Source organism: Sebastes umbrosus, unplaced genomic scaffold (assembly GCF_015220745.1).
Source record: "Sebastes umbrosus isolate fSebUmb1 unplaced genomic scaffold, fSebUmb1.pri S35, whole genome shotgun sequence".
Classification (NCBI taxonomy): Eukaryota; Metazoa; Chordata; class Actinopteri; order Perciformes; family Sebastidae; genus Sebastes; species Sebastes umbrosus.
In genome coordinates, this window is record NW_023618440.1 from 139591 (window position 1) to 155000 (window position 15410).

General features: G+C 43.3%; 1 protein-coding gene across 3 annotated transcripts in view; it reads left to right on the forward strand.

Annotated features, from left to right (window-relative positions):
* The window catches only part of zgc:158659 (uncharacterized protein LOC791141 homolog), a 37394-nt gene that overhangs the window by 18102 nt on the left and 3882 nt on the right, over nucleotides 1-15410 (forward strand). For all 3 annotated transcript variants that reach the window (XM_037762740.1, XM_037762742.1, XM_037762743.1), the window contains 11 exons: nucleotides 279-403; nucleotides 765-846; nucleotides 1486-1650; nucleotides 8947-9050; nucleotides 9134-9233; nucleotides 9388-9459; nucleotides 11332-11438; nucleotides 13576-13697; nucleotides 13814-13892; nucleotides 14035-14205; nucleotides 14491-14608. In XM_037762740.1, the coding sequence (XP_037618668.1) occupies nucleotides 279-403; nucleotides 765-846; nucleotides 1486-1650; nucleotides 8947-9050; nucleotides 9134-9233; nucleotides 9388-9459; nucleotides 11332-11438; nucleotides 13576-13697; nucleotides 13814-13892; nucleotides 14035-14205; nucleotides 14491-14608 (1245 nt within the window). The remainder of the gene's footprint in view (nucleotides 1-278; nucleotides 404-764; nucleotides 847-1485; nucleotides 1651-8946; nucleotides 9051-9133; nucleotides 9234-9387; nucleotides 9460-11331; nucleotides 11439-13575; nucleotides 13698-13813; nucleotides 13893-14034; nucleotides 14206-14490; nucleotides 14609-15410) is intronic.

Here is a 15410-nt window from a genome sequence, read left to right on the forward strand (position 1 = left end):
CTCTCTCTCTACCTGTCTCTCTCTACCTGTCTGTTTCTCTACCTGTCTCTCTCTCTCTACCTGTCTCTCTCTCTACCTGTCTGTCTCTCTACCTGTCTCTCTCTCTACCTGTCTGTCTCTCTACCTGTCTCTCTCTCTCTACCTGTCTGTCTCTCTACCTGTCTGTCTCTCTCTACCTGTCTGTCTCTCTGCCTTTCTGTCTCTCTCTACCTGTCTGTCTCTCTACCTGTCTCTCTGTCTCTACCTGTCTGTCTCTCTACCTGTCTGTCTCTCTACAGAGCAGTCGTCTGGCCTGTGACAGCAGTGTTTCAGCGAGTGATGCAGAGCAGCTTCGTTGTCTGTGTTCCAGGGATCCTCTCTACGAGCTCTCAGAGCAGGAGAAGGACTTCCTCTGGAGGCACAGGTGAGGCTCAGGTGAGGGGCGGGGCTTCCTCTGGAGGCACAGGTGAGGCTCAGATGAGGGGCGGGGCTTCCTCTGGAGGCACAGGTGAGGGGCGGGGCTTCCTCTGGAGGCACAGGTGAGGGGCGGGGCTTTGGCTCTACCTTTCTCTTTCTCTAATTGTCTCTGACTTTGGATCTTCTTTTGTCCCAACCTGTACCCGTCCTACCTGTCTCTGCTTTTCTATACCTGTCTTTACCTGTGTCTATCTTTGTCTCTGACTCTTTTATTGTTTTTCTCTACCTGTCTGTTTCTCTGTCTACCTGTCTGTCTCTCTGTCTACCTGTCTGTCTCTCTGTCTACCTGTCTGTCTCTCTGTCTGCAGGCATTACTGTGTAAAGATCCCAGAGTCTCTTCCTAAGCTGCTTCTTTCCGTCAAATGGAACTCCAGAGACGAAGTGTCCCAGGTACAGACCACATCCACTCAGTCCACCTGGTTCAGTCCACCTGGTTCAGTCCACCTGGTTCAGTCCACCTGGTTCAGTCCACCTGATGTCTTTATGGAGTTCACTTCATCTCCTCAGTTACCGGTCTGTCTCCCCCTCCTCCTCCCTCTCTTCCTCCTCCCTCTCCTCCTCCTCTTCCCTCTACTCCTCCTCCTCTCCTCCTCCTCCTCCCTCTCCTCCTCCTCCCTCTCCTCCTCCTCCTCCCTCTACTCCTCCTCCTCCTCCTCCCTCTACTCCTCCTCCTCTCCTCCTCCTCCCTCTCCCCCTCCTCCTCCCTCTCTTCCTCCTCCTCTCCTCCTCCTCCTCCTCTCCTCCTCTTCCCTCTACTCCTCCTCCTCCCTCTCCTCCTCCTCCTCCCTCTACTCCTCCTCCTCCTCCTCCTCCTCCTCTCCTCCTCCTCCTCTCCTCCTCCTCCCTCTACTCCTCCTCCTCTCCTCCTCCTCCTCCTCTTCCCTCTACTCCTCCTCCTCTCCTCCTCCTCCTCTCCTCCTCCTACCTCTCCTCCTCCTCCTCCCTCTCCTCCCTCTACTCCTCCTCCTCTCCTCCTCCTCCTCCTCCTCTCCTCCTCCTCCTCCTCCTCCTCCTGCTCCTCTTCCTCAGATGTACTGCCTGTTGAAGGAGTGGCCTCTGATGGAGCCTGAATCAGCTCTGGAGTTATTGGACTGTAACTTTCCTGACCCGATGGTGAGAGAGTTCGCTCTGCGTTGCCTCGTTCAGGGTCTGACTGACGACAAGCTGTCCCAGTACCTGCTGCAGCTCGTACAGGTGAGTTCGCTCTGCGTTGCCTCGTTCAGGGTCTGACTGACGACAAGCTGTCGCAGTACCTGCTGCAGCTCGTACAGGTGAGTTCACTTCCTGTTTCACCTGCTGGTGCAATAGACGGCATGCTAGCGATTAGCATGAGATAATTGATAGGCTAACGGTAATCTAAAGACGGTAAAGGGTAAGGTAATGTTACGGTAACGTCGGCCGAGCCCAGCAGGTCACGTGGTGTTCTTTATGTTCTGTAACTGTTAACCCCGTTAACACGGATTCACCAGACTGGGATGTGATGAAGGCTCCACCGGAAAGAGAGGGAAGGCTGCTCTGGTGGTTGTCGTCATCATCGTGGTTGTCATCGTGGTCGTTAACGTGGTTGTCATCATCATGGTCGTGGTGGTGGTCGTCGTCATCGTCGTGGTCGTCGTCGTGGTCATCATCATCGTCGTGGTCGTTGTGGTCTTCCTCATCGTCGTGGTCGTCGTCGTGGTCATCATCATCGTCGTGGTCGTTGTTGTCTTCCTCATCGTCGTGGTCGTCGTGGTCGTCATCATCGCCATGGTCGTCGTGGTCGTCATCGTCGTTGTGGTTGTCCTCATTGTCGTGGTCGTCGTCGTCGTGGTCATCATCATCGTCGTGGTCGTCATCGTGGTCGTCGTCGTGGTTGTCATCATCATGGTCGTCATCATGGAAGTGGTGGTGGTCGTCGTCATCGTCGTGGTCGTCGTGGTCGTCATCATCGTCGTTATCATCGTGGTCGTTGTCAATGTGGTCGTGGTGGTCGTCGTGGTTGTCGTGGTCAGCGTTGCGTCGTCGTCGTCGTCGTGGTTCACTGGTTACCGACAAGGAGCCGACCGTAGACTTTACTGCCTGACCTCGCTGATGCTGTTTTCACCGTCTAGAGAAAACTTCAGAGAAAACTTGTGTTTTAGTTCTTCTTTAAATGTTCACTGTTGATCATTCTATTATTATATTATTATATTATTATATTATTATATTATATTATTATATTATTATATTATTATATTCTGTTAATTATTATATTATTATATTCTGGTAATTATTATATTATTATATTATTATATTATTATATTCTGGTAATTATTATATTATTATATTCTGGTAATTATTCTATTATTCTATTATTCTATTATTCTATTATTCTATTATTATATTCTGGTAATTATTATATTATTATGTTATTATATTATTATATTCTGGTAATTATTATATTATTATATTCTGGTAATTATTATATTATTATATTATTATATTCTGATAATTATGATATTATTATATTCTGGTAATTATTATATTATTATATTATTATATTATTATATTCTGGTAATTATGATATTATTATATTCTGGTAATTATTATATTCCATCCATCCATCCATCTTCAACCGCTTATCCGGGATCGGGTCGCGGGGGCAACAGCTCCAGCAGGGGACCCCAAACTTCCCTTTCCCGGGCCACATTAACCAGCTCTGACTGGGGGATCCCGAGGCGTTCCCAGGCCAGAGTAGAGATATAATCTCTCCACCTAGTCCTGGGTCTTCCCCGTGGTCTCCTCCCAGCTGGTCGTGCCTGGAACACCTCCCAAGGGAGGCGCCCAGGAGGCATCCGTGCTAGATGCCCGAACCACCTCAACTGGCTCCTTTCGACGCAAAGGAGCAAGGACTCTACTCCGAGTCCCTCACGGATGACTGAGCTTCTTACCCTATCTCTAAGGGAGACGCCAGCCACCCTCCTGAGGAAACCCATTTCGGCCGCTTGCACCCGCGACCTCGTTCTTTCGGTCATGACCCAACCCTCATGACCATAGGTGAGAGTAGGAACGAAGATTGAACGGTAGATCGAGAGCTTTGCCTTCCGGCTCAGCTCTCTTTTCGTCACAACGGTGCGGTAAAGCGAATGCAATACCGCCCCTGCTGCTCCGATTCTCCGACCAATCTCACGTTCCATCGTCCCCTCACTCGCGAACAAGACCCCGAGATACTTAAACTCCTTCACTTGGGGTAAGGACTCATTCCCTACCCGGAGTAGGCAATCCACCGGTTTCCTGCTGAGAACCATGGCCTCAGATTTAGAGGTGCTGATTCTCATCCCGACTGCGTCACACTCGGCTGCGAACCGATCCAGTGAGTGCTGGAGGTCGCAGACCGATGATGCCAACAGGACCACATCATCTGCAAAAAGCAGCGATGAGATCCTCAGCACACCGATCTGCAAACCCTCCTCCACCCGACTACGCCTCGATATCCTGTCCATGAATATCACGAACAGGATTGGTGACAAAGCGCAGCCCTGGCGGAGGCCAACCCCCACCGGAAACGAGTCCGACTTACTGCCGAGGATCCGAACACAGCTCTCGCTTTGGGCGTACAGGGATTGGATGGCCCTGAGAAGTGCCCCCCTCACCCCATACTCCCGCAGCACCCCCCACAGTATCTCCCGGGGGACCCGGTCATATGCCTTCTCCAAGTCCACAAAGCACATGTAGACTGGATGGGCATACTCCCAGGCCCCCTCCAGGATCCTTGCGAGAGTGAAGAGCTGGTCCGTTGTTCCACGGCCAGGACGGAATCCGCATTGTTCCTCTTCGATCTGAGGTTCGACTATCGGCCGAACCCTCCTTTCCAGCACCTTGGAGTAGACTTTACCAGGGAGGCTGAGCAGTGTGATACCCCTGTAATTGGCACACACTCTCTGGTCCCCCTTTTTGAAAAGGGGAACCACCACCCCGGTCTGCCACTCCTTAGGCACTGTCACCGACTTCCACGCGGTGTTGAAGAGACGTGTCATCCAAGACAGCCCCTCCCCACCCAGAGCCTTCAGCATTTCTGGGCGGATCTCATCAACCCCCGGGGCTTTGCCACTGTGGAGTTGTTTGACTACCTCAGTGACTTCCACCAGGGTAATTGATGATGGTCCCCCATCAGCTTCCAGCTCTGCCTCTACCATAGAGGGCGTATTGGTCGGATTCAGAAGTTCCTCAAAGTGCTCCTTCCACCGCCCGATTACCTCCTCAGTTGAGGTCAACAGTGTCCCATCCTTACTGTACACAGCTTGGATGGTTCCCCGTTTCCCCCTCCTAAGGTGCCGGATGGTTTTCCAGAAGCACTTTGGTGCCGACCGAAAGTCCTTCTCCATGGCTGCTCCGAACTCCTCCCACACCCGCTGCTTTGCCTCCGTCACGGCAGTGGCTGCTGCTCTTCGGGCCCGTCGGTACCTTGCAACTGCCTCCGGAGACCTCCGAGATAACATATCCCGGAAGGCCTCCTTCTTCAGTCGGACGGCTTCCCTGACCACCGGTGTCCACCACGGTGTTCGAGGGCTGCCGCCCCTTGAGGCACCTAAGACCTTAAAACCACAGCTCACCGCCGCAGCTTCAGCAATGGAAGCTTTGAACATCGCCCACTCGGGTTCAATGCCCCCAACCTCCACAGGGATGCCAGAAAAGCTCCGCCGGAGGTGTGAGTTGAAGATCTCTCGGACAGGAGCCTCCTCCAGACGTTCCCAGTTCACCCTCACTACGCGTTTGGGCTTACCAGGTCTGTCCAGAGTCTTCCCCCACCCTCTGACCCAACTCACCACCAGATGGTGATCAGTTGACAGCTCCGCCCCTCTCTTCACCCGAGTGTCCAAAACATGCGGCCTCAGATCAGATGATACGATTACAAAATCGATCATCGACCTTCGGCCTAGGGTGCTCTGGTACCACGTACACTTATGAGCATCCTTATGTTCGAACATGGTGTTCGTTATGGACAATCCATGACTAGCACAGAAGTCCAACAACAAACGACCACTCGGGTTTAGATCAGGGAGGCCGTTCCTCCCAATCACGCCACTCCAGGTGTCTCCATCGTTGCCCACGTGCGCGTTGAAGTCTCCCAGGAGAACTATGGAGTCCCCTACTGGAGCCCCATACAGGACTCCATTCAGGGTCTCCAAGAAGGCCGAATACTCCGAACTGCTGTTTGGTGCATACGCACAAACAACAGTCAGAGTTTTCCCCCCCATAACCCGAAGGCGTAGGGAGGCGACCCTCTCGTCCACCGGGGTAAACTCCAACGTAGCGGCACTCAGCCGGGGATTTGTGAGTATCCCCACACCCGCCCGGCGCCTCACACCATGGGCAACTCCAGAGAAGAATAGAGTCCAACCCCTATCCAAGAGTACGGTTCCAGAACCGAGGCTGTGCGTAGAGGTAAGCCCTACCAGATCCAACTGATAGCGCTCCACCTCCCGCACAAGCTCCGGCTCCTTCCCCCACAGAGAGGTGACGTTCCACGTCCCCAGAGCCAGCCTCTGCCGCCCGGGTCCAGTCCGTCGAGGTCCCTGGCCTTCACTGCTACCCGTGTGGCAGCGCACCCGACCCAAGCGGTTTTTCCCGCAGGTGGTGAGCCCACAGGATGGAGAGGAGGGGGGTGCCACGTTCCTTTTTCGGGGTATCCCCGGCCGGGCTCCGTGTCAAGCCCGGCCACCAGACGCTCGTTGACGGGCCCTCCGTCGGGCCTGGCTCCAGACGTGGGCCCCGGGCTTCCTCCGGGCCGGGTAACTCTTCCTCTGCCTCGTGTCGTCATTGGGTTTTTTGTGAACCATTCTTAGTCCGGCCCCTCACCTAAGACCAATTTGCCATGGGAGACCCTACCAGGAGCACGAGGCTCCAGACAACACAGCCCTCAGGGTCATAGGGACACACAAACCTCTCCACCACGTTAAGGGGATGGTTATTATATTATTATATTATTATATTCTGGTAATTATGATATTATTATATTATTATATTATTATATTCTGTTAATTATTATATTATTATATTCTGGTAATTATGATATTATTATATTCTGGTAATTATTATATTATTATATTATTATATTCTGGTAATTATTATATTATTATATTCTGGTAATTATTATATTATTATATTATTATATTCTGGTAATTATTATATTATTATATTCTGTTAATTATTCTATTATTCTATTATTATATTATTATATTCTGGTAATTATTATATTATTATATTATTATATTCTGGTAATTATTATATTATTATATTCTGGTAATTATTATATTATTATATTCTGATAATTATGATATTATTATATTCTGGTAATTATTATATTATTATATTCTGGTAATTATTATATTATTATATTATAATATTATGGTAATTATGATATTATATTATTATATTCTGGTAATTATTATATTATTATATTATATTCTGGTAATTATTATATTATTATTTTCTGTTAATTATTATACTATTATATTATTATATTCTGTTAATTATTACATTATTATATTCTGTTAATTATTACATTATTATATTCTGTTAATTATTATATTATTATATTCTGTTGATTATTATATTATTATATTCTGTTAATTATTATACTATTATTTTCTGTTAATTATTACATTATTATATTCTGTTAATTATTACATTATTATATTCTGTTAATTATTATATTATTATTTTCTGTTAATTATTATACTATTATATTATTATATTCTGTTAATTATTACATTATTATATTCTGTTAATTATTTTATTATTATATTATTATATTCTGGTAATTATTATATTATTATATTCTGTTGATTATTATATTATTATATTCTGTTAATTATTATATTATATTCTGGTAATTATTTTATTATTATATTATTATATTCTGGTAATTATTATATTATTATTATATTATATTATGTTGATTATTATATTATTATATTCTGTTGATTATTATATTATTATATTCTGGTAATTATTATATTATTATATTATATTCTGTTAATTATTATACTATTATATTATTATATTCTGTTAATTATTATATTATTATATTATTATATTATTATATTCTGGTAATTATTATATTATTATTTTCTGTTAATTATTATACTATTATATTATTATATTCTGTTAATTATTACATTATTACATTCTGTTAATTATTACATTATTATATTCTGTTAATTATTATATTATTATATTCTGTTAATTATTTTATTATTATATTATTATATTCTGGTAATTATTATATTATTATATTATTATATTATGTTGATTATTATATTATTATATTCTGGTAATTATTATATTATATTCTGTTAATTATTTTATTATTATATTATTATATTCTGGTAATTATTATATTATTATTATATTATATTATGTTGATTATTATATTATTATATTCTGTTGATTATTATATTATTATATTCTGGTAATTATTATATTATTATATTATATTCTGGTAATTATTATATTATTAATTTCTGTTAATTATTATACTATTATATTATTATATTCTGTTAATTATTCTATTATTCTATTATTCTATTATTCTATTATTATATTCTGGTAATTATTATATTATTATATTCTGGTAATTATTATATTATTATATTCTGATAATTATGATATTATTATATTCTGGTAATTATTATATTATTATATTCTGGTAATTATTATATTATATTCTGGTAATTATTATATTATTATATTCTGTTAATTATTATATTATTATATTATATTCTGTTAATTATTATATTATTATTTTCTGTTAACTATTATATTATTATATTCTGTTAATTATTACATTATTATATTCTGTTAATTATTACATTATTATATTCTGTTAATTATTATATTATTATATTCTGTTGATTATTATATTATTATATTCTGTTAATTATTATACTATTATATTCTGTTAATTATTACATTATTATATTCTGTTAATTATTATATTATTATTTTCTGTTAATTATTATACTATTATATTATTATATTCTGTTAATTATTACATTATTATATTCTGTTAATTATTACATTATTATATTCTGTTAATTATTATATTATTATATTCTGTTAATTATTTTATTATTATATTATTATATTCTGGTAATTATTATATTATTATATTATTATATTCTGTTGATTATTATATTATTATATTCTGTTAATTATTATATTATATTCTGTTAATTATTTTATTATTATATTATTATATTCTGTTAATTATTTTATTATTATATTATTATATTCTGTTAATTATTATATTATTATATTCTGTTGATTATTATATTATTATATTCTGTTAATTATTATATTATATTCTGTTAATTATTTTATTATTATATTATTATATTCTGGTAATTATTATATTATTATTATATTATATTCTGTTAATTATTATATTATTATATACTGTTGATTATTCATTAATCAGTGTTTATTCAGTCTAAATCTGATCTCTGAAGGTAACTTGTGTGTCTGCAGGTGTTAAAGTACGAGATGTACCTGGACAATCCTCTGGCTCGTTTCCTCATCAAGAAAGCTCTGACCAATCAGAGGATAGGACACTTCTTCTTCTGGCATCTGAAGTGAGGAAGACGTAGAGTCGATCTTCTTCATGTCCTCCCCGAGGACTCGTTACTGGATCACTGATCTCTTTAATGTCCAACAGGTCAGAGATGCACAACAAGACGGTGTCCCGCCGCTTCGGTCTGCTGCTGGAAGCTTTCTGCAGAGCCTGTGGGATGTACCTGAAACACCTGAACCGACAGGTGAGGACGGGAGAGGAGTCTATCTGAGCTCTGATTGGTCCGTCTCTTCTGTCTCAGGTCTCTGTAGCTGCGTCTCAATTCTGTGTGTGTGTGTGTGTGTGTGTGTGTGTGCGCGCGTGTGCGTGTGCGCGTGCGTGTGCGTGTGTGTGCATAGGTGGAGGCGATGGATAAACTGGTGAATCTCACCGACACCCTGAAACAAGAGAAGAAGGACGAAACACAGAAAGTAAGAAAACACTGAAGCTGTGCTCTGATATGGTTGATACTGATGTGTTGTGATTGGTTGGTACTGATGTGTTGTGATTGGTTGATACTGATGTGTTGTGATTGGTTGGTACTGATGTGTTGTGATTGGTTGATACTGATGTGTTGTGATTGGTTGGTACTGATGTGTTGTGATTGGTTGATACTGATGTGTTGTGATTGGTTGGTACTGATGTGTTGTGATTGGTTGATACTGATGTGTTGTGATTGGTTGGTACTGATGTGTTGTGATTGGTTGATACTGATGTGTTGTGATTGGTTGGTACTGATGTGTTGTGATTGGTTGGTACTGATGTGTTGTGATTGGTTGGTACTGATGTGTTGTGATTGGTTGGTACTGATGTGTTGTGATTGGTTGGTACTGATGTGTTGTGATTGGTTGGTACTGATGTGTTGTGATTGGTTGGTACTGATGTGTTGTGATTGGTTGGTACTGATGTGTTGTGATTGGTTGATACTGATGTGTTGTGATTGGTTGGTACTGATGTGTTGTGATTGGTTGGTACTGATGTGTTGTGATTGGTTGGTACTGATGTGTTGTGATTGGTTGGTACTGATGTGTTGTGATTGGTTGATACTGATGTGTTGTGATTGGTTGATACTGATGTGTTGTGATTGGTTGGTACTGATGTGTTGTGATTGGTTGATACTGATATGTTGTGATTGGTTGGTACTGATGTGTTGTGATTGGTTGGTACTGATGTGTTGTGATTGGTTGGTACTGATGTGTTGTGATTGGTTGGTACTGATGTGTTGTGATTGGTTGATACTGATGTGTTGTGATTGGTTGATACTGATGTGTTGTGATTGGTTGGTACTGATGTGTTGTGATTGGTTGGTACTGATGTGTTGTGATTGGTTGGTACTGATGTGTTGTGATTGGTTGGTACTGATGTGTTGTGATTGGTTGGTACTGATGTGTTGTGATTGGTTGATACTGATGTGTTGTGATTGGTTGGTACTGATGTGTTGTGATTGGTTGGTACTGATGTGTTGTGATTGGTTGATACTGATGTGTTGTGATTGGTTGGTACTGATGTGTTGTGATTGGTTGATACTGATGTGTTGTGATTGGTTGGTACTGATGTGTTGTGATTGGTTGATACTGATGTGTTGTGATTGGTTGGTACTGATGTGTTGTGATTGGTTGATACTGATGTGTTGTGATTGGTTGGTACTGATGTGTTGTGATTGGTTGGTACTGATGTGTTGTGATTGGTTGATACTGATGTGTTGTGATTGGTTGGTACTGATGTGTTGTGATTGGTTGATACTGATGTGTTGTGATTGGTTGGTACTGATGTGTTGTGATTGGTTGGTACTGATGTGTTGTGATTGGTTGGTACTGATGTGTTGTGATTGGTTGGTACTGATGTGTTGTGATTGGTTGGTACTGATGTGTTGTGATTGGTTGATACTGATGTGTTGTGATTGGTTGGTACTGATGTGTTGTGATTGGTTGGTACTGATGTGTTGTGATTGGTTGATACTGATGTGTTGTGATTGGTTGGTACTGATGTGTTGTGATTGGTTGGTACTGATGTGTTGTGATTGGTTGGTACTGATGTGTTGTGATTGGTTGGTACTGATGTGTTGTGATTGGTTGATACTGATGTGTTGTGATTGGTTGATACTGATGTGTTGTGATTGGTTGATACTGATGTGTTGTGATTGGTTGGTACTGATGTGTTGTGATTGGTTGGTACTGATGTGTTGTGATTGGTTGGTACTGATGTGTTGTGATTGGTTGGTACTGATGTGTTGTGATTGGTTGGTACTGATGTGTTGTGATTGGTTGATACTGATGTGTTGCTGTGTTGTGATTGGTTGTCAGACTCAGATGAAGTTCCTGGTTGAACACATGTCCCGTCCAGATTACATGGAGGCTCTTCAGGGATTCGTCTCGCCTCTGAATCCTGTTCACCAGCTGGGGAACCTCAGGTAGCACTTCAACTGACTAACTAATTAATGAATTAGTTAATTAATTAACTACTGCACTTCACTCAACTCTCTGAATCCTGTTCACCAGCTGGGGAACCTCAGGTAACACTTCAACTGACTAACTAACTAATTAACTAAATAACTGCTGCACTTCACTCAACTCTCTGAATCCTGTTCACCAGCTGGGGAACCTCAGGTAACACTTCAACTAACTAATTAACTAAATAACTACTGCACTTCACTCAACTCTCCGACCCTGTCCACCAGCTGGGGAACCTCAGGTAACACTTCAACTAACTAACTAACTAATTAAATTCTGCACTTCACTCAACTCTCCGACCCTGTTCATCAGCTGGGGAACCTCAGGTAACACTTCAACTAACTAACTAACTAATTAACTTCTGCACTTCACTCAACTCTCCGACCCTGTTCATCAGCTGGGGAACCTCAGGTAACACTTCAACTGGATAAAGTGAAGTAAAGTAAAGTGTGTGTCCTCAGCTGGAGGAGTGCAGGATCATGTGAATTAAAGTGAAGTGAAGTGTGTCCTCGGGCTGGAGGAGTGCCGGATCATGTGAAGTAAAGTAAAGTGAAGTGTGTCTCCAGGCTGGAGGAGTGCCCGATCATGTAAAGTGAAGTGTGTCCTCAGGCTGGAGGAGTGCAGGCTCATGTGAAGTAAAGTAAAGTAAAGTGAAGTGTGTCCTCAGGCTGGAGGAGTGCAGGATCATGTGAAGTAAAGTGAAGTGAAGTGTGTCTCCAGGCTCGAGGAGTGAAGGATCATGTGAAGCGAAGTAAAGTACAGTAAAGTGAAGTGTGTTTCCAGGTTGGAGGAGTGCCGGATCATGTGAAGTGAAGTAAAGTAAAAGTAAAGCGTGTGTCCTCAGGCTGGAGGAGTGCCAGATCATGTGAAGTAAAGTAAAGTGAAACGTGTGTCCTCAGGTTGGAGGAGTGCCAGATCATGGGAAGTGAAGTAAAGTAAAGTAAAGTAAAGTGAAGCGTGTGTCCTCAGGTTTGAGGAGTGCCATATCTTGGGAAGTGAAGTAAAGTAAAGTAAAGTAAAGTGAAGCGTGTGTCCTCAGGCTGAAGGAGTGCCGGATCATGTGAAGTAAAATAAAGTAAAGTGAAGCGTGTGTCCTCAGGCTGGAGGAGTGCCGGATCATGTGAAGTAAAACGAAGTGATGTAAAGTAAAGAAAAGTAAAGTGAAGCGTTTGTCCTCAGGCTGGAGGAGTGCCGGATCATGTGAAGTAAAGTGAAGTAAAGTAAAGTGAAGCGTGTGTCCTCAGGCTGGAGGAGTGCCGCATAATGTGAAGTAAAATAAAGTGAAGTAAAGTAAAGTGAAGCGTGTGTCCTCAGGCTGGAGGAGTGCCAGATCATGTGAAGTAAAATAAAGTAAAGTAAAGTGAAGCGTGTGTCCTCAGGCTGGAGGAGTGCCGGATCATGTGAAGTAAAATAAAGTAAATTAAAATGAAGCGTGTGTCCTCAGGCTGGAGGAGTGCCGGATCATGTGAAATAAAATAAAGTAAAGTAAAGTGAAGCGTGTGTCCTCAGGCTGGAGGAGTGCCGGATCATGTGAAGTAAAGTAAAGTAAAGTAAAGTGAAACGTGTGTCCTCAGGCTGGAGGAGTGCCGGATCGTGAAGTAAAATAAAGTAAAGTAAAGTGAAGCGTGTGTCCTCAGGCTGGAGGAGTGCCGGATCATGTGAAGTAAAGTAAAGTAAAGTAAAGTGAAGCGTGTGTCCTCAGGCTGGAGGAGTGCCGGATCATGTGAAGTGAAGTAAAGTAAAGTGAAGCGTGTGTCCTCATGCTGGAGGAGTGCCAGATCATGGGAAGTGAAGTAAAGTAAAGTAAAGCGTGTGTCCTCAGGCTGGAGGAGTGCCGGATCTTGTGAAGTAAAATAAAGTGAAGTGAAGTAAAGTAACGTGAAGCGTGTGTCCTCAGGTTGGAGGAGTGCCAGATCATGGGAAGTGAAGTAAAGTAAAGTAAAGTGAAGCGTGTGTCCTCAGGCTGGAGGAGTGCCGGATCTTGTGAAGTAAAATAAAGTGAAGTGAAGTAAAGTAAGGTGAAGCGTGTGTCCCCAGGCTGGAGGAGTGCCAGATCATATGAAGTAAAGTAAAGTAAAGTGAAGCATGTGTCCTCAGGCTGGAGGAGTGCCGCATCATGTCGTCGGCGAAGCGCCCCCTGTGGTTGAACTGGGAGAACCCCGACATCATGTCCGAGCTACTCTTCACCAACAACGAGATCATCTTCAAGAACGGAGACGGTAGCTAGCTTGCTACAACAACACTTGTTTAAATGGAGAATGCTAACTGCTAAGAGGAGAACTGTGCTCAGGGATTGTGGGTAATGTAGTGTGTAAGCTGTGTGTGTATTTTGCAGACCTGCGTCAGGACATGCTGACTCTGCAGATCATTAAGATCATGGAAAACATCTGGCAGAACCAGGGCCTGGACCTGCGGTGAGAACCTGTGACATCATCAGTGACATCATCAGTGACATCATCAGTGACAACATCAGTGACATCATCAACCAGCGGGCTAACCGAGTGTGTGTGTGTGTGTGTGTGTGTGTGTGTGCGTGTGCGTGTGCGTGTGCGTCAGCATGCTGCCGTACGGCTGCCTGTCCATCGGTGACTGCGTCGGTCTGATCGAGGTGGTGAAGAACAGTTTCACCATCATGCAGATTCAGTGTAAAGGAGGTCTGAAGGGAGCGCTGCAGTTCAACTCCAACACCCTGCACCACTGGATCAAAGACAAGAACCGGGGAGACGGGTCAGTACCAGAACCTGTCTGTCTGTCTGTCTCTCTGACTGTCTGTCTGTCTGTCTGTCTGTCTGCACCACTGGATCAAAGACAAGAACCGGGGAGACGGGTCAGTACCAGAACCTGTCTGTCTGTCTGTCTCTCTGACTGTCTGTCTGTCTGTCTGTCTGTCTGCACCACTGGATCAAAGACAAGAACCGGGGAGACGGGTCAGTACCAGAACCTGTCTGTCTGTCTTTCTTGCTACCTGTCTCACTCACTCACTGTCTGTCTCTCTACCTGTCTGTCTCTCAGGTATGACCGGGCCATCGACCTCTTCACCAGGTCGTGTGCAGGTTACTGCGTAGCGACGTTCATCCTGGGAATCGGAGACCGACACAACTCCAACATCATGGTGAAGGAGAACGGACAGGTGAGCTCCTCCTCCTCCTCCTCCTCCTCTAACTCTTCCTCCTCTTTGTCTAACTCTTCCTCCTCCTCCTCCTCCTCTAACTCCTCCTCCTCCTCCTCCTCTAACTCTTCCTCCTCCTTCTTCCTCCTCCTCCTCCTCTAACTCCTCCTCCTCCTCTAACTCCTCCTCCTCCTCCTCTAACTCTTCCTCCTCTTTGTCTAACTCTTTCTCCTCCTCCTCCTCCTCCTCCTCCTCCTCCTCCTCTAACTCTTCCTCCTCCTCCTCCTCCTCCTCTAACTCTTCCTCCTCTTTGTCTAACTCTTCCTCCTCCTCCTCCTCCTCCTCCTCCTCTAACTCTTCCTCCTCTTTGTCTAACTCTTCCTCCTCCTCCCCCTCCTCCTCCTCCTCTAACTCTTCCTCCTCTTTGTCTAACTCCTCCTCCTCCTCTTCCTCCTCCTCCTCCTCCTCCTCCTCCTCTAACTCCTCTTCTTCCTCCTCTTCCTCCTCATCCTCTAACTCCTCCTCTAACTCTTCCTCCTCTTCCTCTAACTCCTCTTCTTCCTCCTCTAACTCCTCCTCCTCCTCCTCCTCTAACTCCTCTTCTTCCTCCTCTTCCTCCTCGTCCTCTAACTCCTCCTCTAACTCTTCCTCCTCTTCCTCTAACTCCTCTTCTTCCTCCTCTTCCTCCTCTTCCTCTAACTCCTCCTCTTCCTCCTCTTCCTCTAACTCCTCTTCTTCCTCCTCTTCCTCCTCTTCCTCTAACTCCTCCTCTTCCTCCTCTTCCTCTAACTCCTCCTCTTCCTCCTCTTCCTCTAACTCTTCC